Raw genomic sequence first — 23,933 nt, 5'->3', positions numbered from 1 at the left:
GGGAAAGTTTTCTTCTATGATCTTGTTGGATACATTTTCTGTGCTTTGAGTTGGTATTCTTCTCCTTCCTCTATCCCTATTATAGGTTTAGTCTTGTCATGGTGTCCCAAATTTCTTGGACATTTTGGGTCATGACTTTGTTGGCTTTAGTGTTTTCTTTGACTGATGAATCTATTTCTTCTACCGTACCTTCAACGCCAGAGATCTTCTCTTCCATCTCTTACATTCTGTTGGTTATACTTGCATCTGAAGTTCCTGTTCGTTTACTCAGATTTTCTATTTCCAGCATTCCCTCTGTGTGTGTCTTCTTCATTTTTTCTATTTCCCTTTTCAGGTCTTGGACTGTTTCCTTCATCTGTTTCATTGCTTTTTCATGATTTTCTTTCAGGGATTTATTGTTTTCTTCTGCTTTATTTGTCCTTTCCTCTAGTTTTTTATGGCGTTCTTCCCATTTTTGTTTGTCTTTTCCTCAATTTCATTTTTGATTTCTTCTATATAAGGCTCTAGCCTCTTCATGATGTTATCCATAAGGTTGCTTTCTTCTGCTTCTTCCATTTTGTGATGTTCAGGTCTAGCTGTTGGAGGAGGGCTAGGTCCTGGTGATGCTGTATTGCTCTTTATTTTGTTGTATGTACTTCTGCCTTGACGTCTTCCCATCTCCTTGTGGATTCGTTCTTGGTCTTATCAGCGCTCTTGGCCCAGACAGAGCTGACAGATTCAGGAAGCCTCTCTCTGGTCCAAATGGAAGCTCTCTTGTCCAGATGGGAGCTCTGGGGCAGGATGGGAGCTGAGGGCTGGTCTCTAAGTCTCAGGAAGTGGCAGGGGTCTCGAACGGATGGGCGTGGGGGCAGGGTGTGGAGACTGCAGGTTCTGCCAGGGGTCTTGGAGAAGGGGAACCTTCCTGGTGGGGGTGGGGGGCATCCTGCCTGATGGCCAGAACCTGGGGCCAAGTTGGGCAGGTCTTCCCTGGAATGGCTGGTGCCCAGGGATGGGACCTGGGGGCAGTCCTCTCTGGGAATGAGCCCAGGCACTCACCTCTTGTCCAGATGGGAGGTCCGGGGCTAGACAACATTCTTAAGTCTCACTGGTTTTTAACTTTTTCAGTGCTATTTTATAACTGCAGTTTTGCCATTGTTGAATCTCAATGCAAACATCTGACATACAGTTGGTCCTAGGATACCCCTGTAAAAAGATTTTTCAACCCCCAAAAGGTGAAGACTCATGGAGTCAGAAGCTGTTTCAAGCCCTTTGCCAGACTGTTTAGTTATTGTCTTGCTGCATCACAAGAAATGAACATCCTAGTTCCTGGTTAGCATTTGGTGCTTATGGCTGTCACCCTAATTTTTAGCCTTTTAAGTCTAAATATTAACAATATAGAGCATTTTATAAACTGAAAATGTTCCACAGCCTTACAAATTTAAATATTTTAAAAACTGTTCTTAAATAGGTTAAGATCTCTCAAATATCTTTCTGCAATATCAAAAATAAAATACCTTTTTTTTTTTAACTTTAAGAGGGAGAAAACATGGCATCATCACAATCTGTATAAAGTAAAACAAAGCTCCATAGTGCAAACAATCCCAAAGTTCAATATCTGGGATTCATTCATAATTCTTTTGGTTCTTTTACTTAGAGGCTTGGATGATTTCTTTGGCCCTACCCTTGGCAGCATATACATAGCCTGCTCCATTTTATTATGACTGGTGCTTCTGGTGATCATCACCTGGCACTGGCATTTCCACCATTGCAGCTGGACTATCTTTGGAACTCTAGTCCTACCATACATTTGCAAACCTCAGCTGTTCCCTATGGTCCCTTCACGTCTTTAAGACCATTATCATCTTATTACATGGGTAAATCTTAAATTACAAAGTTTAGCTACCAGAGCAAGCATTGATGTGCAGCTTTAGCCATTCATTTAAATTCTCTAGAAGCTTGTGGGTTTTAGAGTACGAAGATGGTATTGCAAAAACCAGCATCAGAAAATGTTAGCCCTCTGTCCATCTTGGTTTTGCTTTCTAGAAGGGCTGAGCAACCCCCACAGGGACCTTCCTGGAGAGCACTCTGCAAGAGACACAGAGTTCTGGAAAGCTCTCTGCTGCTGGCAACCTTCACCTGCCAGAAGGCCCTCTTATTAGGGTAAACTGAGGTATCATCAGTAAGGATTCCAGGCCTGCCCAAGGGTTTACAGTCATCTGAGTAGGGACCTTAACACCAACAAGGCTGAGAAGGCTGACATGTCACCTCCATTCGTGGAGCACCTGCCTGGCCAGATGTGAGCTGAAAATGTTATGAAGAAGACAGGAGTCTCAGACTTTGCCCTTGGGATGCACAGTGTAGAGTCAGAGGCTCTGATGGCATTGTCATGGACAGCTGTGCAGAGAAACAAAGATGACTGCCTTTTAACCTGGTGAGAAGCAGCAAAAGGGGAGCTGGTGTGGGTGAGCATCCCTGGCAACAGTGACCCCCCCCATGCCATCTTTACCCTCTGGAAGAGAAATGGCAGCCATGGCGCTGCATCCATAGGTAAACTTCAAATGCAAGTTCATGCTATGGGGTTTAGAGAGAGATGCTGCTGTGAGAGGCTTGGAGGACTCAGTCCTAAGTAGGATGTCTTCACCAAAGACCTGTCCTCAAGGCTCAGGGAACAGGAGGAAGAGAGAGTGCAAGAGCCAGCAGTGATGGAGGACTCCAAGGAAACAGTGTCGTCCAGACTCCATAGGGCTGACAAGCATATGAGTGCACAGACTGTGGCAGCATGCACAAGGCCCGGACAGGTTTAAGTCAGACAGGGTCCCAGTACTGAGAGGGGGATGTGGACATGGGGGCTCCCATCCCTAACCAAGACGCTACCTACAACTGATACCTGCTGGCAAAGGAAACATCACTGCATTCCAATGGAGTCTCACTGGGTATATTAACCACACCTCAGGATAGGTCCATGCCCAGGAGTAGATGACCAACACAAAATTAATTCAGTGGCATTTTTGTAGACTTTTTGTCTCATTTTGCTTTTCTTGCCGTGTGTGTGTGTGTGTGTGTGTTAATTGGTCTTTTGTTTGATTTTCATTTTGTGAGGTTATTTGTGTGTATGTTTCTTTTGTTGTTTTTGTTTGTTTTGGAGAGTGAAAGAACATAAGGATAGGTAGGTAATGAGGTGAGGAGGATCTGGGAGTGACTGAGGGAGGGGAAAATGATCAAAATTTATATGAAAAATATTGTTTTTCAATAAAAAGTTTAAAGTAAAAGATTGTGGTGGTGGGAATGATGGTAGCTTGGAGGGTCAAAGAAGGTTTATCTTGGAAAATGACCTTGAAGTTGGCCCTGACAGATGAATGAATGGGGCACAGAAAGCAGGATGAACGGCACATGCCAAGGGCTGGGGGCAGATAAAGGCATGGCATGCTCAGGGCCAAGAACAGGAAGCTGAAGGCCAAGGGAGTAGGGGAGAAAGACAAGGTGAATTGGAAAAGCAGCCTCAAGGCAAAGCCTTGAAACAGCACAGCAGGGATTAGCAGAAACAGGAAGGGCCACAGAGATCCACACGGCACCGGTGCAGGTTCGCACTGGACTCTCAAGGCCCCTGAATCTGCTGCATGACATATTTCTGTTTCTGCTCCTGCTGCGGTGGTTTCAGCCTCAAGCTTCTCAATATGGCCCCAGCCCAGGAGGGGTTGTGGGGGAGGCCAAGCCTAGACTTCAGGAGTAGTTGCTCTACATGGGTACAGTGACCGGCTGTAACAAGTCTGGGATGATGATGCTATTTAGGGCCTGTTGGTTCCAAAGCGGGTCCTCCAAAATGGCAGTACTGGTGGCAATGTCCTAAACAGAAGGGTTGTTACTGGATACACAGGAGTGTCCTAAGGCAGGTTTCTGTTTACCAGGACCTCCTTTAACCCACTCAAGGGGCAATTAGCTCAGGCAAAGGCATCTTATTCCTGGCCTGTATCAGATCAAAGGCTGGCACCCCGCTATCATAAAGTCCACTTGATTTCCCACCATTTCCTTCTCTCTGCTCCCCCCCCCAACACCCATACATGCTGAGACACAGCACTGGCAGTTTGATCCCCAATAAACCTGTCTACCCACTGAGTGGTCTGATTTAGTAGTTTTGCTGTGCCCTCGCTTACAGGACTCCCTGAAGAGCTGAGATGGGTAATGTCACTCCTGAAGACTAGGAGCTGGGAACTGAAGCCCAGAGAGCTAGCAGCATGGAGGCCATCAGGACTCTGGACCAGAAGCCACCATGCAGACTTTCTCCAGGGACCAAGGTGGCTCCTGGACATCAGCCTGTGGTGCTTTTACCTATGGTGGTAGGGTGGTATGGATTTTCCTGGCAGAAGGCAGACCAGCTAGAGAAGGCCATGTCATGTCTGGCTGATACCCTCAGGTGACCTTGGCTGCTCCTGGATTTACAAATTCAAAACTGTGTGCAAGCAGAACTTGTCATGATGTTTGCTCTTCCCGTCCCAGGAGGCCCCGATCCAGAGGACATGATGCTGAGGAAACACAGGAAAGAGAAATGCGCACCTCTTCCTCACTCATGTTTCTTGACTGAGTACACAGGAATCTGTCATGAGGATGTGGAATTCCTTTCTGTGTGGAATTTTTATTCTACATTCCACTTTACCAAGATCAGTATAATACTACAAGTGACCCCCAGTGTTTAATTCAAACAAAAGTGCTGTTCGGTGAACCACATACTGGTGTCTGGAGTGTCACCTCAAGTGATAAGTGAACCTTCTAGACTTTAGAATCTAAAGGCTTTCTTGTGATATATTCATCGAAATCCTAATTGTCAGTAAAGAATCTAGACAAAGAAACCACAGAGAAGAGCATCTAATTTAGAAAATGCCATTTTAATCCCCTCACTGAAAAGGCTTCTCTCAACCAGATTGTAACAAAATCCACAGCTTATTCCAAAAGAAAAATTTAATACAAGAGATTTTAGAAAATTAAACAGATTTGTTTAAAAATTCTATTGTGTAAACCTTAACCTAAGAGGGGAGTTGGGATAGCACATGCTCAGACTTCCGGGCTGTTCACACCCCAGGCTCCAGACACAGGGCTGCAGCAGCTACGAGAACTTTCCTGGGGAGGATGGAGATAGCTAACCAGGGCCCTCACTCCCTGGGGTCCCAGCTCGGGTTCTCTTCCCAGGTGCTCAGCAACACTATGGCTCCTGTGCAACCCACTGTCTCGTGCCGTATGTCCCAATTCTTGCTGGGGATTCCCAATCCATCCCACTGATGAAAACAAAACAACCAAACAGAAAACCTCCATGTGGTCAAGTGGTCTCCCTGGCAGAAGTGGAGCTGAGCGGGTTGTAGGTGGTGGCTGGAACATGTGGTGAGCAGTGTCTACAAGGCAGGAGAACATGGCCCCAGTGGGAAGTGAACCCAAGCCTTGACACAACATCCACTCCAGTCCTGCTACTGTGCTCTCTACCCTCCCCATCCACTGCCTACACTTTACTTCAGCAGCATAATGGAGACCACATGTGATAGCAACAGGGAGCTGAACTTTTTGGCACAGAAATATTAGCTAAAATATACAGTGCTACAGTTGTGCAAAGTTAGCATAGAACCAACCTAAACAGCAAACATTTAACACTAGCTTTAATGAAATAATGCACAATATTTTGAAGAATGTTCATTACAATAGACCTTGTTCATGAGGAGGCACCTGCCTTCTGGTCACAGCCCTCAGGCCAGGAGGCAGCTTTGGGTGGAATTGACCCTAGTGAGAGTGTTGAGCATTAGGACTTATTGCCATGGGCTTGAGGCTGCTCCTCCTGGCAGGCCTCCCAGCCAGTGTAGCAGGGCAAGGGCAGGACATCATGGCTAGACTGTTCCTGGCTCGTCCTGGTGGCTGAAGACCTAAGCCTCTGAGCCCTCAGCTGGGCACAGCTGGGTGGGTGTATGCAGGTGCAGGCTGCCACAGAGATGGAGTCTGGTGGTAGACTTGGGAGACCAGGGCCCAGGCTCTCCTTGGGGACCAGTTCTGTTTATACAACAGTTGTGTCTTACACAGACCGATGAAGCTGGAGTAATGGCCCAGGAGCCAAGGCCTAGAACACTGTGACCTGGGCCTCAGGACATGTGAACTGTTCCAAGAACAAAGTTTCAGTAGCCACAAGTAGGCCAAGGCCACAGTCAGGCTCAAGGTTGGGAAACAGTGTCCCGAAGAGCTGAGGCTGTGTCAGACCCACTGGGTGGCCATGGCTCTGCATTCTTCTCTGGACTTTGGGCCTCACATCTAGGGAGCATTGTGGGGAAAGCCTTCTATCACCCGACCCCACCCTGTACTGCTCTGCCCAAGTTCCAGGGGGCTCACATGCTCTTGTGAGGTAATGAGATGGGCAACCTGGAGCCGAGAGTGATTGCTAGGCCTCTGTGGGAACGGTGTGGGCAGGGCTGGAGTGTGGCTCACTAGAGAGCTTTTGTCCAGTACTTGCAAGGCCCCAGTGTCAATCCCCACAGGGGAGAAGGAGTGGGTAGGAGGCAGGTATCAAGCAACCAAAGGCCCACACGGTCCCCAGAACTAAGTTCTCACATCCACATTACGGCAAAGTTGGGCAAGTTTCCCAAAATTAATCCTTGAAAACCAAGGCATTTTACTCTGGGTGCCTTTCTTCTTTCTTTTCTTTTTTCTTTTCCTTCTTTCCTTCCTTCCTCCCTTTCTCTGCTTTAACTGCAGGTGCTGAATGTGAAAGATTATTCTATACGTTGTGTCTACAGTGAGAGAGCCTCTTAGCGATGTGTGTTTGAGCCAGGTACCCAAAGACCTGCTACTCAGGACTCTGGGCTGTGGGAGATGTGGGAGGGTGCAGGATCCTTTCTTTACAGAACATGACAGAATACAAAGTGTCTCCATGCTGAGTACCCCAGCTCAGGAGGCGGACTTGGCCTACCAGAGTCTCACAGGGCCTTTCTGGCTACTAGGTCCAGTTCTCTGACCTACATTCTAGGTGTGGGGCTTGTGTGGAGCCTATGGCCTCTCAGGCAGACAAGAGAGGAACCATGCTGGGTTTCTAGGGCTGAGAAACTTCTTGGGTCCTTCCTTCCCAGCAGGCTGAAGATGGTTCCCTGCTTCCCCCAACTCCTGATCCCAGCTGTAAGGGAGGACGCGCGTGTGCGTGTGCGTATGCGTGTGTATATTCTGCCTCATCTGTGCACAGCCCATCTGGCCCAAGGAATTGGAACTGTTCAGGCCTCTCTGTCTCCCTGTGCTCTGAAGTTCTCTCATCTTCTAGGGAACTTTCTCCAAGCTTTCCTTGGGCCAGGAAAACCCCTGCTCCCCCAGCCCACTTGGCAAGGTCCAGCTTTGAGCTGAAGCCCTTCCAGCCCACATTCAGGCATTTCCAGTTGCCTCCCCTAGAGAGATGCCACTGGAAACTCCTTGGCAGGCAGAGATGTGCACACTGCTTGGTACATGGTCCCTTTTGCAAGCTCTTCCAAGCTATACCAAGACACCAAGGAGGTTTTGACCTGGGGAGAAGACCACTGAGAGTGGGTCCTGAGACGCAGAGGGACCCAGGCTTGGTGGCAGAGTCAGAGCTGCCAAGCAGCTGGTTCTTTTCCACTCCATGCCTGTGAGCCTTGGACTCTAGGATGGTACCCTGAGAGGAGAGCAAGAGGAGAACATCGTCCTGGGGGACACAGCATTCTGCTCCCACTGAAACACGTTAGGGACAGTTTGTGCTAAACAACTTCAGGGGACAATCATTCTCGGCTCAGTTCTGGCACTGGGTCTGAGACTCCATAGGGCCGGCTTGCCACAGTAATGCCCAAAGCCAAATCTCCAGTGATCTGAGGTCACAACCACCATTTCTAGGACCAGGGATGTCCTCCTCGGGGTCTCCAGGCTGTCCTGGGCTGGGCTGGATGGTGGAACCCCTCAGGTCCATCCAGTTGCCCTTGCTGGAGCAGCCTCAGGTTTCCTGAATGGATGGTGCTTCCTGGAGCCAGCAACAGGAGGGAAGGCTAAGTTTTTCAAGGACCAGTCACTGCCAAAGCCTTTGTTAGGCCACTAGAGGACTATTCCTGGAGAAATCCCAGCCACAGCAGCCATGTGGTCATGCTGCTTGGTGTCTAACTACCACAGGGGAAAGAGGAAAGGGAGGAGGAGTCTCCATTCACAGGCTGCAGCAGGCAGTTGCTTCAGGAGGAAATCCAAGAGTGTCAGTCATGCTGGTTCCCACATGGGCAAGCGTCATGGGTGGCATCTGAAGGATCCTTCTGCCCGTGTGTTGTGCATCTCAACCAGGGGTCCCAGAACCCACTGACCTGCTGGCAGAACTGCAGGAGGTGACACCCAGCCTTGGCCACACTGGGGGGTAGTGAGAGTGTCCCCATCTTGTCTGTCCAGTGAGCAATGCCCAGCAGGGACCCAACAGCTGAAACTGACCAATTTAATTGGGTTGCGTGCGGCAGCAGGAAGAGTGTGTTCTTTGTGGGGACATGGTCATCCTGCCAAGGTGTCCAGAGCCAGCGGCCATGGCTAGGTTGAGCACAAAGTGGCTGGAGTCTGGAATTCCACTGAGGTCAGAGGTCACCGCTCTGAGGCTCCACATTGCGTATCTCCCTGGGTTGGCCTCGGGACAGCTTAGGGAAGCGGGAGGCTACTTTGGGTCTGCTGTTCTTGCTCAGCGGTTCTCCAGGTGGAGTAATATCCCTGTGAGACAGGAGGAGACTGTTGAAATAAGGGTTTACATGCAAATGACACAGGCAAGGACAGGAGTCACATGTGAGACCAGCAGAGGTCACACAGAGAAGAGAGTATCTGGCCATCTCCAACTGGTCAGTCAACTTGAAGAAATGAGACATTCATGTTGCTGTGTAAATTTCCCACTTTTTAAACAGCCTGGAAGCCCTACTACTGCGGGCTGTGTCTGAGCTAACTTTGAGGCGCCATGAGGAACCTGCTTTGAGGCTGTAAGCCAGCTCACCAGCCAGGCATTCTTCCATGCTTCCCTCCATCTCACAGTGAAACCTCATCACAGAGCCAAAGAGAAAACACCACTAAAATCCTAGCACTCAGGGTCATAACAGATGTGCAGCCAGATGTTCAACAGGGACCTCTGCTGGTGTTTATTCAAGAGGAGAGTCAAGGCATATGCCAGTGTTTGGTGACCAAGGCATGGCTCACAGCCCTGTGGGGGAAGCCACTGTGTGGCATGGCTGGGCCCAGAGCCCAGGCTGCAGGTGTGAGCACAGATGTGGTGCTCAATGGATGTTGAGCTCTAAGACTCTCAGCCACAGCTCAGGATGCCCCTGGGTACCCCATGGAAAGAGGAAAGTACGTGGGATACAGTCTCAAAACTTTTGCTTTTTTTTTTCTTCTCCAGTCCAGTGGAGTCTCACTGACACGAGACATCAAACATCTACCCACCAGAAGAGCCCACAGTCAGGAACTGTGGCCAGTAGTTACACAACCTGCACCACTGACTTAGACAAATGGGTGGCTACCACTTAGAGCAAAGCGGGGGAGGATGCCCTACTATGTCCTGCCCTGGGTGGACTGCATGCTCTGTCCTCTTCAGCTGTACCTCTACAAGCGGGGCAAGAGCCTCTTCCCATCTAGCTCTGTAGATGAGGAGGAGGCAGAGGCCATAGAGGATATGTACAAGGTGGGGGCATGTTGAGATGAGGAGGCGGTCAAAACGAAGGGGGTGTCAGCTCCAACTCTTCCTGGCAGAGGGGTGGCAAAAGAGAGTGAGAAAACTCTGGCCAATAGTGAGAGAGGATTTTATGCGGACAGTAGACAGGGTACCAAGTAGGTGTGGGAAGGGTGAGAAGGGGACCCCACTTCAGGAGAATCTAAAGCTACTACAGGTGTAGTGGTGCCTGCCTGCCATCCTAGCACCCCTACTGTGCAGTATATCCATTTTGGGCTGGAAGACAAGATAATCAAGACAGTGTCTTGGAAACATGGCCACTTGTCCTAATTCCAGCCTCAGATGGGGGACTCATGGTGATGTCACTTCTCATAATACTAATGCTGATGCTGAGCCCAGTACCCCAGTCCCAGAAGGTTTCAACGTTACCTCAACCTGTAGTCCTGAAGTCTAGGAGCAAATCCATTCACTGAACATCACCCCTGAGTTCACTACAGCCTGGGCCCTGGGCCCAACCACTCCACAGAGTGGGCCAGGGTCACTTAAAATGCCACCTGACCTTGTGTGTCCTGGGAACTTGTGTAGCCAGCCCGCTCACCCTCTGCTGGCACTTCCCTTGACTCCTCAAGTGGTACCCCAAGGCTGACTTCTCAGGGCAGTGCCGGCCATCAGTCTGAACAACCAACCCCTCAGCCTCCTTCAGACCACATGTGCCACCAGGCCTGGAGGATTTCTTGTTTAGTATGCTAGCACACAGCTTTACTGGGGCATGACTGCCCCAGTCACCTCCCTATTGGTTGTATTGACATGGTATTGGCTAAGGTGAGCAGCTGTAACACAGACTGAGTGACCTTCAGAGCAGCAACCACATCAACCAAGCCCTGCCTCCAGCCTGCTCTCCAGAGAGGCTGACATGCCTCATGGGTGTTGCCTGCGGGAGTGGAGCCTGGCAGCAGGTCTCTACCCACCAGCTGGGAAAGGGGTGCAAGAGGGAAACCCTAAAGTCCATATATTATTCTACTGCCAGTGAAGGAAGAGGGCCTCCTTCTAGAAGGGAGATTCAGCTACTGCCCTGAGCTGTCTCACTCAGACCTCAGAGACCCTGTAAGCAGGAGGGCAAACACTCCCAAGACAACAGCTGCATCACGCGGGAGGCAGCTGAGCGGACACACCTGGGGTCTGACCCCAGCACCGGGGTCTGCTCTGCATCACGCGGGAGGCAGCTGAGCGGACACACTTGGGGTCTGACCCAACACCGGGGTCTGCTCTGCATCACACGGCAGGCAGCTGGGCGGACACACTTGGGGTCTGACCCCAGCACCGGGGTCTGCTCTGGGCTCACAAGAGCAACCGTTCTCAGCTCAGATGCGCTCCGGAATCACCACACTCCAAACACAGTGCTCAAGCCGAGCTGCAAGCTCAAGCCTTTAAAGCTCGCTGGAAAACCCAGGGCAGAGGGACTGCAGCCTGGGGGCTCTGGAGACACAGAGGCCAGCTGAGACCAATTCAACTCATCACTGAGGCTAAGGGGGCTTTTTGGCAGGCTGGCACACCGTCTGGACTTTGAGGAGCGGGGCAGGCACAGCCATGCTTTCCAGTGCTCCTAGCGGCTGCACGCCACGGACTCTCCACTCCAGACTAGGCCTCACCCAAGGAACAAGGCTCACTGGGGCTGGAAGCCAGGTGCTCTGCAGCCTCCACCGGGAAGTCAGTGCTCAGAGGAGCAAACTCCTCCAAAGCAAGGCTGCTGCACTCTGCCCGCACCGTTCACCTCAGGTAATTTCCACCTAAATGTAGGCAGGACTTGAGAGCCTCCTTCCCAGGCTCCCTCCCAGATCAAAACAAGAGCGTTCAGAAAGAATGTGGCGGCCCATAGAAAGATCTTTACACCTTCCTTAGAAGAAGAGGAAGGAAATGTGGCCTAAGAGATGGCTTCCTCTCTCTTTGCTATCTCAGCTCTTCAGCCTCCAGGTACTTCTTTCACTATTTCCTGGAATAGGTAACACAGAAAGTGGAGCAAATTTAAGCAGAAAAGCGTAGTGGTAAATGGTACACGTGTGTCCCTGCCCCGTCTCCAGAGAGCAGCCCTTCTTGTTCTGAGCGGTATCTTTCTTGAACTACCTACTGCACAGTGTTTGCGTGCATTCGTGCATGCATGCATGCATGTGTATGTGTGTGTGTGTGCGCGTGCGCGCATGTGACTTACACACTGTTTTACTTGTTGATTATACAAATGGAAAAGATGCACGGTGCTGCTACCTCCTGCTTCTCATGCCAATGGTACAATGTTGAGCTTCTCCTGCTGCTTCATAGAGATCAGCCCCAACATTCTGAAACAAGGCCTGGCAACAGTCAGGTCCTTGTGTCTGTGGCTCTGGAGGGGCTGTTGCATGGGTGCTGCTGCATCCTAGCAGGACAGATGCTGTGGATGGTGTGTGGATGAGTAGGACCGTGGTGATTAGCCTATGGCACTTTCCTGGACTCTGCTTTAATTTTTCTTTTCCTTGTGATCCTAGGGATGAGCCCAGGGCTTTGTGCACACTGAGCAAGTGCCCTCCACTGAGCCACACCTCAACCTTCTAATGTAAACTTCTAGGTGTTGATCTCATTGTTCAGCCACAACCTAGGGAGGAAGCATGGCCTGCTGTCCCAAACACAAGGATGTGAACTTTTCTCCTTAATGGGCACCTGACTACAAATGAACTACAGTTACCTGCCTGTCACTGACATGAGGGCCAGGCCCTGGGTCTGCCATGAGCAACATTATTCTCTTTCCAGACATGCACGTGTGTCAGGGGACTGTGAAGATGAGGAGCACAGGGTTCAGGGCCTGGTTCTGGGTTCAAACCGTTCTCTAGCTAGGTACAAAGACCTAAATAGACTCAAGGAGCCTGGCACATGCCGATAAGACAACATGAACATGAGGAGGAAGTACTATGAACAGACCAGAGCCTCATGCAAGACTTTCCACTTGCTGTTCCCACAATACCACCCCAGTCAACTTAAAGCCACTGTCCTGCTGGCCACCCCTGCAGGTGTGGCCACATGGTCCCTGTTCCCCCACAGCCTGACCCACTTCCCTTGTTCCTGTCACATACACCCCTACTTGTCCCTCCTGAATGGCCTGGGCTGGCTTCTTGGACAGCATAGTTAATCATTTTTGTTCCCAGATGACCTAGCAAATCTGGAGAGTAGGGCTGTCCTCAATGGTTTCCTTGATCATGAAGCCTTAGAAAATGCTAGAGAAGCACCTGCCGCCCTAATGGACACTGGTGGTTCCGGACCAGCAGTGGAAACTTGGTCTGTTTTCACCTGCTCTCCTCTCTAGGCCCAGCTGGAGGGTAAGGGTGTGCTTGAGAGTCTGGACCATGTCCTCCTGCCCCAGAAGGACCCGCAGTGCTCTGTGCTTTGACCTTGACCACAACGGGTTCCTTCTGAGTTGGCACCAAATGGGTCCCTCAATTGTTTCTTCCATGATGGGGCTCCGGTAGAGTGACTGTGAACAGCCTAAGGGGAAGCTGCCTATGGGGAGATCCATCAAAAGTACCAGAGGTCTAAAAGAGAAACACCAACTACAGCTGACCCCCCAACACCAGTGCTCTTCCAGAGAGCATAGTCTTGGAAGGTAGAGGACTTTCTAGGAGTCATGGAAGGGAAGCAGGGAAGATGCATTCCAGAGCAGGGGACTAACCAATGGTCACTGAGACACAGGCCACCATGAACTTCCAACATGATTGTGTTCTATCGTGATTACAGGGGTACCATCTCCAACAGGCATCCCCAGACATCATTAGAACTGTGCAGGGGCATGAGGCCCACCTCCTTCTTGGGGGCAGTGAGGACAGATTGACAACAGGTGTCCAGGATGACTCTGAGACCTTGCTTCTGTGGGAATACACTGACCCCTGCCCTTCATCTTGTGGAATCACCGGGTATTTATTACCCTTCCCTAGGCTACACATGGAAGACCAAGGCCACAGAGCATATAAATAGGTTCTTACAAACTACAGGGCTTTTTTTTTTTTTTTTTTTTTTTTTTTTTTTTTTTTTTTGGAGACAAGGTCTCACTATGTAGCCCTGGCTATCCCAAACTCACTATGTAGATCAGGCTGGCTCCAAACTCACAGATCTACCTGCCTCTACTTTCTGAGTCCATGTGTCATCACACCCAGCACCAACTGCCTTTGGAAGGCAGCTCTGCTTTCATTCTGCACCTGTCTGTGCTGAGCAACAGGCAGCAGAGTTAACACTCAAGCAGTATCTGCACACCACGGACACGTGACCCATCCTACCCTCTTCTAGGCCAAGGGCATAGAGATTAGTCACCTGTCTGCTTTTACAACCTATCTCAGACCCCCAAGAAGGTGTCTCAAAGTCTTCAGCCACTTTTCTAATCCTACAGCCATCTTGGATCCCAGGAGCAGCAGAGCCACGTCCTACGGTGGGATCCCACAAGCAGGAGCAATTGTTTCATGAGAACTGGACTTCCTTCATTGTAGAACCAGAACCAAGTAGTGATCAACACACCACACCTTGCCTAGGACTGCTTAACAATGCAGCACCCCTCCTGTGCCCAGGCTTAAACCCAGAGTTCCCATCAGTATCCCAGCAGTCGCCAATGCTTACGAATGGCAATTTTGATTAAAACCATTTCTTGCCTTTTAATCATTACTTTTTTTTTCTTCCTTTGAAGTGAGTGGCCAGGCCTCATATCTTCAAACACCCAGAGCAGGGGCTCTGGTTATAAACTGGGACAGCAGTGGATCAGTACCTCATCTGATCTACCAGTGCATGCAGGATATGGCACAAGGTCGGAGCACTTGCCTAATGTGTACAATGCCCATTTCCAGCACTGAAAAACCAAAACAGAACTAGAGCAGCAGCAAAAAGTCCCTACCTCCTGGCCATGATTGCCCAGCTCAGCCACCCAGGGCCATCCTTGACAGCAGCTGTTCCTTGGCACATCCTGCCAGGGCTGCGATTCCTATGTCCCCACCCATAGGTGGCTATACTTCTGATGAAGCCTCTGAGACCTTGAAGTTATAAAGGCAGAAAATAGCTCAAGGGAAGACTTCCATTTGTGACAACACCTAATTGCATTGATGTTACCACTGGTTTCACTAGTCAAGGTTACAGCCCTGAAAATCAGGATGCTGGGGACCAGCTTGGGCTGCAGACAGCTGGACAAAGATAACAGAGGATGGGGAGCAGTTGCCTGGATTGAGGCTGTACCAGCCCATCTAATATGCCACTCTTCCAGTATCTAAACGCTCTGAGCTGCACCTGCTTGGCAGGCACAGACAGCACCATCCAGAGCCTACTTTTAGCATCAGAGTGCCACTCGGAGAGCAGGCAATACCAAGGCCCCTCGCAGATGGCAGGCACACAACTGGGCACCTGCCTGCCCATGTGGCAGCATCTATTCTCACTGGCAGGGAGGCAGAAGAAGCTCTAGACTGGAAGATCCTATGGACATTATGACTTCCCTTGCTGTGCCTTCTCCCTCAGCTTCCAGACCCCATCACTTGGGAGTCTTCCCGCCCCATACCTCCTGCATGGGTTCCTCTTCACCTGTTGACATCTCCCAAGTGCAACCACAAGTCCTCTCTTCCAAGTCACTCTCCTCAATGACTTCTACATGGACTGCTCCTCAGTACATGCCTCCTGCAGGCATCTGTCCTTGGGTCCTGGATGCACCACCTGGCCTAATCTGCAAGAATGTCAAGGGCTTCACAAAGCCCATCTCTTGCTCCCGAGTGTCTCCAAGTCACCATGTATTTACTACATGGCAACTCTGTGCTTCTAATTCCACACTCCAGTGATCCACACTCCCTCATCCACAGCTAGACCTTCAGTGCTGCATTCTAAACACTCTATGTCCCCCCATACCTTTCCATAGTCACCCTCCTTCACCCTCCATGTTCAAACTCCTCCCCCAGTGTTCCCCATCCCATTCCCTAGACCACAAGGTTTTCTAGAACCTACTGTCCTTGCACTGGCACCTCCTCTTACCAAGCTGGTATTTCTGCTGTTTGGAGAAGGTTGAACACTCTGGGCCTCAGGGCCTTTGCACCTGCAGTTCACTCTGCCAGGATCTATCCCTGAGGTATATAATCCATCTCTCACTACCTTTGAGGTCTTCTCCAACCACAGCATTAACACATTCCCACCAGGTCTGTTCCTACTGTTGTGTGTAGTAATCACCAGCTGGTGTGCATAACACCCCTTGGACTACTCAACGTCTGTGTCCCCAACCAAAGGCAGGACCTGAGTTGCTCTAGAACCGTCAGCAACTGCCTGGAATACATCATGCATGTGCTCCACACTTGGGCTGTGCTCCTGGCTGGACTGGGTTACTACACTGACAGATCCCAGGTAAGCTAACTGAGCTTGGTCTTCCTTTGAGTGCTAGGACTAATTTGAACCCTTTCCTTTTTTAGCAGAGAAGGTAGCTGCTTAAACATCTCTAATTTTCTTGTCATGTTTTGTTCATTTTTTTAGTCAAAACAACAGTTTGAATCACAGCAGTCCTGTGGATAATGGGAAATAAAGATTTTCCCTCTTGTTCATGGTAATTGTTTATAATTATCAATAGATCAATCTAGTATTCCTATTCCCTTCATGGTGTCCTTCTTGAACATGGGATGGAATGGTAACACGGTTTTCATGACTAGAGCACCTACTACGTGCCTCCTACACTCATGGCACCAACCCTATCATCCCACCGTACAGACATGCTACATCTCCATGTCACAGGTGCAAACAGAAAGGCTGCAAGTGCAGCCCAGAGACAGACTGAGGACTTGAACCCAGCACGGCCTCACTGTTTCCCCCTGAGACGTAGGGGGTTGGCCTTCCAAATCATAGTCCTGAAGGAGGTCCACACCAGCCCTCCACTGTCAAACCGTAACTAGACCAGATTGCCCAGTGACTCAGCTTATCCCTGGGGTTCAGGCCCCTCTTAGAAGTGACTTGTGCCAGAGAAGGTTCCCTCTCCCACTTGGGTGGTCCAGCAGTGATGGATGGTCTGGAAGCCATGAGAGGCAATAAGGAGCCCTGGCTGCGTACCTGAGGGCTCCCTCCCTGCTCACCACAGTCCACATGAGTGAGAACCTTAGGCCATCATTCAGAGGCTGCCCCTCCATAGACTGTAACTGCCCCTTTCCCACCTGACACTCCCATGACCTGACTACATTTCATTCTTTAATGGCAGGGAGGGGTTCCCCAGGACCAGGACCTGGGCCATGAGTCTTACAGCCATAAAGCCGAGGCCTGCAGCCGTCTGTCTGTGTCAACTCAGTCAACTCCCCCCCTCCCCATTTTCCTGTCCCTTTGGAAGGGAGAGTGGAGGAAATGAGCCATTGTTGGTAATCCCCAGAGCTCCTGGGAGAGTCAGTGGAGCCCACCTCATCATGGCTGAGTGACAAAGTCAAGGTAAGTGACTACTGTCTATTTCTATGACATTTCTATGACACACCATTTCCATATGGAAGTTCAACCAAGGCCCCTATGTGAAACTCGGCCTCTTGGGTAGGAGGGAAAGCAAGTGACTAAAGGTGACCAGAAGGTTCCACAGCCCTCCCTTCCCTGTCAGTTCTTTCCAGCTGGCTGCTGCCTTGTGACTCCCAGCTGAGTCTCAGGAGGTACCATCAAAACCCCTGGCCTCCAAGGCACCATCAGCCTCTTTACATCACCAGCTTAGAGTTCTGCAGTGGGAACAGCCTGGACCGCTGACTTAGCTATCAGTTGCAGCCTGAGCCTGTCCGTTACTGTGGCTGACCGTGCCACTCAGGCTGGAGGCCCCTCTGTGGAGTGTTGAGACACGTTTTCCTCTGCTGAGGACAGCGTCTCTGTCAGGGATGGCAATCCAGGTTGCGTGAGCATTCTCTATATGCCAGGAGGTCCCACAGGAGGGGCAGAGTGCAGTTCAAGGGTGTCCCAAGTTCCTCATACAACCTGTGAGAAATGATCCCTGGACCCCAGGTTCCCAGTGTGAGGGCATGTTATCCCATTCCTCTCACTACACCCCTGCTCAACCTGTGAGCTAGTGTGAGCTGACCACCCCCCTGCCACTTTGCCCTAAACGTGACCCAATGAAAGCCATCTGGGGCCCCACCAAGAGATCAGCCAATCCAGGGGCTCCTGGTCTGTCATCTGAAGTGGGAGCAGTATTAGGGCCTTGGGCCACTGAGGCCTATGGTTGGTGTTTTCTACACCGCAGTAACAAGGCAGGAGACACTGGTGGTCAATGACATAACCACTTCCATGGTCACCCTAGACAGCATATTTTAAAGTTTAAAGGGACGGCCGTATGACTGTCTGGCCCACGGAGAGGAGAGCTGTTATCAGAACGGGTGGCACTGTGATGGGATGAGTCTGTCAGCTTCTGTGTGCCATAAGCACACCTCTGCTATTACAGAGATTTTGTCACTTTTTTTAAAAAACTAACCCTAAATTGGATGGAGGGTATTGTGCCAAAAATAACCTAATCTTTTTCCCTTTCTCAAAACTGAATTTTCTGAGGCTCCAATGTTTAAAAATAAAAGCCATGAAGTAGGGCAGGCAATTGGAGTAATATCTGTGCTGCCAACTTGTATCCTTTGGGGACTAAAGTGAGACTTTGAACCCAAAAGCGAAGCCGTGACTACAGTCTGAACAGTACCCCCTGTCAAGGCACACCCTCTCAAGCCTGGGAGGTCTTTGTGACTAGCCCCTTTTACAGGTAAGGACACTGAGGCAGAGAGCCAGGCCAGAGGCTATGAAGATCTAGCATCTGACCACAGGTCTGCGTGGCCCGTCTTGCACTTTCTGCATGGACATGGCTGCAATGTGATGTGGCGGGAACTCTGCCCCCACAGCCTGGCTTTCCCACGATAAGGAGAGCTGCCCACTGTGCTGACCCTCTCACTCAGAACAGAAGGTCTCCCCTCTGCTGCCGGGGCTCTGGGCTCAGCCATGAGGGTGTGTCATGTGAACACCATCACAGCCGAGGCCTTTCAGATCACAATAAAGGATATGGCTGCGGCTTGGACACACATGGAGACATTTCTGTGGGTCTAGTGAACATTCTTGCTGTGCCCTACCATCTCAGATGCCACACTCTGCCCTGTTTCTAAGGAGTTCGGAAATTATCTGCACACACTCCCACTAGTGACACCAGCCATTGTCACCACTGCCATTCCTGAACTTCCTGGGCAGCCCAGCCTCAGCATGCCAACTGCTAGCACTGCCTGCAGAAGGGGAAACAGAGGCACAAAGCCTATAAAGGGGCAAACCAGCAGGTTAGTGACGAGGACATAACCTTGGGTCATACCCAGCCTGCAGCCCTCCATCACCACAGATGCCACTACTGAGCCCTTGGGAGGAGAAGTTCCCAAACGGCTTGTGCAGCAGTACCAGTGCTTCCTGTTGTATCAGTAGGTTCCCAACCTGCCTCCCCAGAGCAGCCCTGTCACAGCACGTCCCCAAGCATGAACAAGAGGAGTCCAAACAGCCCTGCTCTTCCTCCGCAGGCAGATCACCAGCTTCAATGTTCCAGAGCCATTTAGCACACCCTGGGCATCTTAGACAAACAAGGGACACGAAAGGGCTGTGGCTCCCAAGCAAGCCAGCTGGGAACGGCAGGCCGGGTGCAGTGTGGAGCAGACATTGGAGGCCCTGCCCCATACGGATGCCAGAACCCCGAGTTCCTTGTTGCATTTTCCTCAGCCCCATTTTCAAGCCCTTTCTGAAACCTGCACTTCAAGTGAGCCCCAAAGTGGGGGCTTGGGTAGAACTTGAAGGGGCTGCAGTAGGCACAGCTTGAGCCCAGGGAGCCTCCACAGGAAATGGAGAGCAGCCACATGCCCTCAGCGGACTTTACTCTGACTCACTTGGCAGTGGAGAACTGGTAAGGAAGCAGCTCCTGCCCCCAGCCCCCACATCCCAGCTGCACACTGGCTGGGCTACTTTACTCCCAGGCTCACTGTTCTCACCTGGAGAAGGAATAGCAACACAGACTCCAAATGGGACAAGTGGGTCTCAACGACTCGATGAAGCCCAACCCGGTTCAGGGCATCTGGCAGGGCCAAGAGCACATCGTTTTCAACACCATCTCACTCCTGACCATGGAGCCCAGAGGTCTGCAGACAGCTGTACAAGATCCAACGAGTCTACTCCTCAGCCTGCTCAGAGCCTCTCAAAATGGTACGACTACCTCCTAGGGCACACCAGAGTCATGCTTCTAGAACATACTTCGTACAGCTCCTACCCTGTGACTCAGCCTATGCAAATGAGCACATTAGCGTTCATTGCCCTGCAAGCATGCCCCTTTGTTTACCACCGCACTCAGCATCTGCAAATGGACAAATGGGAAGAAGGAAAAGGAGAAAAGGAGAGAACCACAAGTCCATCCTTCAACCCAGTGGCACAGGAGGGAGGGTGCAAGGCTTACAACCTCGGGCTTTGCCCAGTGCCTCTTGGCTAAACCGAGATCCAAGGACAGAGGTGGCCTCCTACTCCAGGCCAGACCTGGGCAAATAATGGAGACAGGGATGCTGTGGAAGGTCAGAGTCCAGCAAAGCAAGGCACGATCCTTTCACCCCAAATGCCACTGCAGTTACACTTATTTTTAAACCCTCTCCACTCCTGGCCTCGTAGCTTGTGCTGGAGAGACATCTTGAACAGCTCGGCAGTGATGAGGACTGTGGTGTCTAGAAGGCTCTTGGCAATCTGCCACAGCAACTTAGGATAGAAGGTTCTGGGTTGTACGTGTCAGTAACCCCTTTTGAGACAAAAGGCCTCAATGTGGGCTCAAGTGGGCCCTGCCAGAGACAAGGCAGCCCACTGCGACCCTGGGCAAAACAATTGCTTTCTGGGAGACCATGAATTTCTCATTTCAGCAGAAACTATATTTAACAACATTTGGAGTAAGAACGGCAGTGGGTGGGGGAGAAACAGGGACCACACTTGTGCTGAGCCTCCACATGGGGGTCTGTGCTGTGACCCACTTCACTCTCTCTCCAGCTGTCCCTCCCAGGGGCATGGCAGCTTCCAAGGGATGAGTTACTCTGCAAAGAAATGTTTTAATAACATGTTAAATGACAGCCTAGCAAATCACTGAAGCCATGTGATGTGCTGCCCGGTTCCTCAGAGAACTCGTGAAGTCAGGCCTCCCTTCTTCAGTGACACCAACTTCTCCCCAGGGACCTGAGTAAACCTCCATGGCAGATCGCATTCCTTGGAATGCATCTTTCTCAAAAGTGCTGGGAGACTGGAGCAACAGCTAGGGAGCCTGCATGGGACTGACCTAGGCCCTCTGCATGTGGGTGACAGTCATATAGCTTGGTCTGTTTGTAGGTCCCCTAGCAGAGGGATCAGGACCTGTCCCTGGCGCATGAGCCAGCTTTTTGGAACCTATTCCCCATGCTGGATGCCTTGCCCAGCCTTGATGCAGGAGGAGGAGCTTGGTCCTGATACACCATGCTGTGTTGACTCCCATGGGAGGCCTGCCCCTTTCTGAATGGAGAAGGAGTGGATGGGGGGAGGGGTAGGTGAAGGGGGGAGGGAGAAGAGAAGAGGAAGGGGAAATTGTGGTTGGTATGTAAAATAAATGAAAAAATTTAGTAAAAAAGAAAAAAGTGCTGGGAGAACATAGCCAATGTGGGGCTCCTCAGAGTGGACAGCAAGGGCTGCCATCTTTCTGCTCCCTATCTGGTGTGTGCAGGGGAGTCTGCCCCCCTCCCCATGTGCCACACTGGTACAGAGTCCGAAATGAAGAAGAAATGTCCACTTTCCATTGTCCCACTTTGTGCCTCAGAGCTGCTTCAGGCATTTTCCAGGAAGGGAACAGAGTCCAAAAGCAGGGGAAGGTCCATTCAACTTGCTGATTCTCCACTCTCAGATCTGTGGGGATGCCGGGATGCTTAAAAACCATGCTCTCACTGCCAAACGTAAGGGACATCGACAACTGCAGAGTGTGTGGCATCAGGCCCTGTCCAACACCAGATCCAATACTGTGTAACCTGAGGACTTAAAGGCATATTCTGGAGGGAATTCACCAGCCAGTTCTTCTCAGGGGCTCTGATCTGCCCTGTTGCCTGTCCTATCTCCAGGCAGGGTCCGGTACTAGAATAGGAAGTAAACACAGAGACTGGCTCACAGAACAGACATAAGCAAATGCAGAATGGGTGACAGAAGTATGGTGACATTATCTCAAGTCCATCACCTATGCAGAAGGGTTCTGGGAAGAGCGGCCAGGATCCAGGGCCACACCTTTGAATCTGCAGAACTAGGCAGGTCCCGTGAGTGTGTTACACAGTGAGTGAGCATGTGATACCATGAGCAGGTGAGAAACAAACCAGCCAGAAAATGATGTGTGTGGCAGGGAGGCTGGGTTAGCATTAGGGGACAACAGGATCTGGGGGTTCAGAGTCACCAACAGCTAAAGCTGAGTGTTGTATGGTGGCAAACAGGGCGAGATCAAGCTTATGTTCAAGAGAAACCTGGAATTTCAATGTTTTAATCCGATGACATTCAGTTGTTTTATAGTGGCAACTACTTCACTTAAAAACAAATGAGAAAACACCATTGTCTGGTCACATCAGAAACAGAGGAATGTCTGTCCACAGGATGTAAATTTCCCAACTGAATCCCCAAACCTAGGTGAGGGTACCATTCTGCCCAGGCTCCCCAAGTGCTGGGAGGGGCCCTGAGATCACTTATGCCTCCTCTCTGGCTGCACTTTGCTTTTCCATGTTATAAAACAGTCTACATATGTAATCACATGGCTATAATCTAACTGGTAGGAAACCTTGTGGGCTCGGTATTTTAATGGCACCTCATACAATTCCCCCAGTAGAAGGAGCACAGCACCCATCCATTGAGAGCCTAGGAGAGAGTGAGATGAGACAGGTATAGCCTGAGGCTGGCCCATATAACTGTGACTCTGTCTTAGGAAATGCATCCCTGGACATTCACTCACGAGACAGGACCTTTCAGATCAGTGTCTGAAAGAACCAAGGGACAGCTGCAGAGATTTATTAACAATAATGCTTTGAGGGTTTATTTCTTAAATTGAGAAATGTATGGGTGTATGCATGTGTGTGTGCATATATATTTGTATGTGTCTGTGCATTTGTGGGTGTTTGTGTGTGTGTGTATATGTGTGTGTGCATATTTGTCTATCTGTGTATGTATATATGTGTATACTTGTCTATATCTCTGTGTATGTATATGTGTGTATACTTGTCTGTGTATCTGTGTCTCTAACTGGAACTCTCTAGCTAGGGATGCTGGTCTCATATGAGCAGCACAGACAGAAAACATCATGGGGACCTTTGCTAGTATGGGCAAGACTTGGCTGCAGATCACCTCTCTGAACACAAAATGAGAACACCTGCAGCTTTCACCCTGCAATCTCACCTTGCCCACAAAAGACAAGAGATGTGGCTTAGTTTGCAATGTCAAGGAGAGCCAAAGAAACATGGCTATTTAGTGCTGCCCAGAGTCTAGCCTGGTGTTTGGTCAAACTTCTACTTCCCAATCTCCTGCGAAAATTCCCTTTGTTCTTTAAGCTCACAAAAGTGGACCCTGTGCTCCATGTGCTCATCAGGAATAGACAATTTCCCTCTCAGCACCGAGGAACACAAACAGCTGAGCCTGCATCCCATGCTGCACACAACACTCCAGCTGTCACAATCAGCAGCCTCACAGGCCAGCATGTGGGAATCAGCGTGGGACTGGGGTGGCTGGCCTTCTGGAGCCAGCTGGGACCCTGGTATCCTTCAAGGGCCATCCTCTCAGCTTCCTGCCATCAGTCCTCTTGGGGCTTGCCTGATAACTCTTTTTACAACTGAAAATAAAGCCCAAATTCCTGGGACTCATAGGGAATGGTTAATTCCCAACACACACCTGGGCTGGAGCTGTCTGTGAGAGATGAGCTAGTGTTCTTCATGATGTGATGTGGCCTTCCCGAAGTATGGACACCCAGGCCCTGGTACTACTAATAAATGGATAGTGGGAAAACATGGTGTCCCAACTCATGTCTTTTAAACAGGGAAAAGGCATCTTTCAACACACAGCACATTAGACTTCTGTCTTTTCACAAAACCTTGAGACAACCAGAATCCATGAGCAACCCTCTCAGCCACAACAAAAGGACCTCTGCAGGGCAGAAAGTAGCCCTGTGTCTGTCTGGTCAGAAGCTCAACCTGGAAATTCTGGCACATCCCACAGACAGAGTGGAAATCAGCCTGTTTCTGTTGTAGCATCACTGTGGGAGTGAACATCCCCAGATGTCTTTCTGCAGACTGTTTTAAAGAGCCCCAGTGGAAGG

General features: G+C 50.4%; 1 protein-coding gene across 6 annotated transcripts in view; it reads right to left on the bottom strand.

The window, feature by feature from the left end:
- Nucleotides 1–4,840: 4,840 nt before the first annotated feature.
- Snx29 (sorting nexin 29) overlaps nucleotides 4,841–23,933 on the bottom strand; it is a 473,090-nt gene continuing 453,997 nt past the window's right edge. For all 6 annotated transcript variants that reach the window (XM_052759505.1, XM_052759508.1, XM_052759511.1 and 3 more), the window contains one exon: nucleotides 4,841–8,676. In XM_052759505.1, the coding sequence (XP_052615465.1) occupies nucleotides 8,547–8,676 (130 nt within the window). In that variant the 3' untranslated portion in view covers nucleotides 4,841–8,546. The remainder of the gene's footprint in view (nucleotides 8,677–23,933) is intronic.

The sequence above is a fragment of the Peromyscus californicus genome, unplaced genomic scaffold, assembly GCF_007827085.1.
Source record: "Peromyscus californicus insignis strain IS unplaced genomic scaffold, ASM782708v3 Scaffold_3__1_contigs__length_106647218, whole genome shotgun sequence".
Lineage (NCBI taxonomy): Eukaryota > Metazoa > Chordata > Mammalia > Rodentia > Cricetidae > Peromyscus > Peromyscus californicus.
The sequence above is the reverse complement of the archived record's forward strand: the minus strand, read 5'-3'. Positions and strand labels throughout refer to the sequence as shown.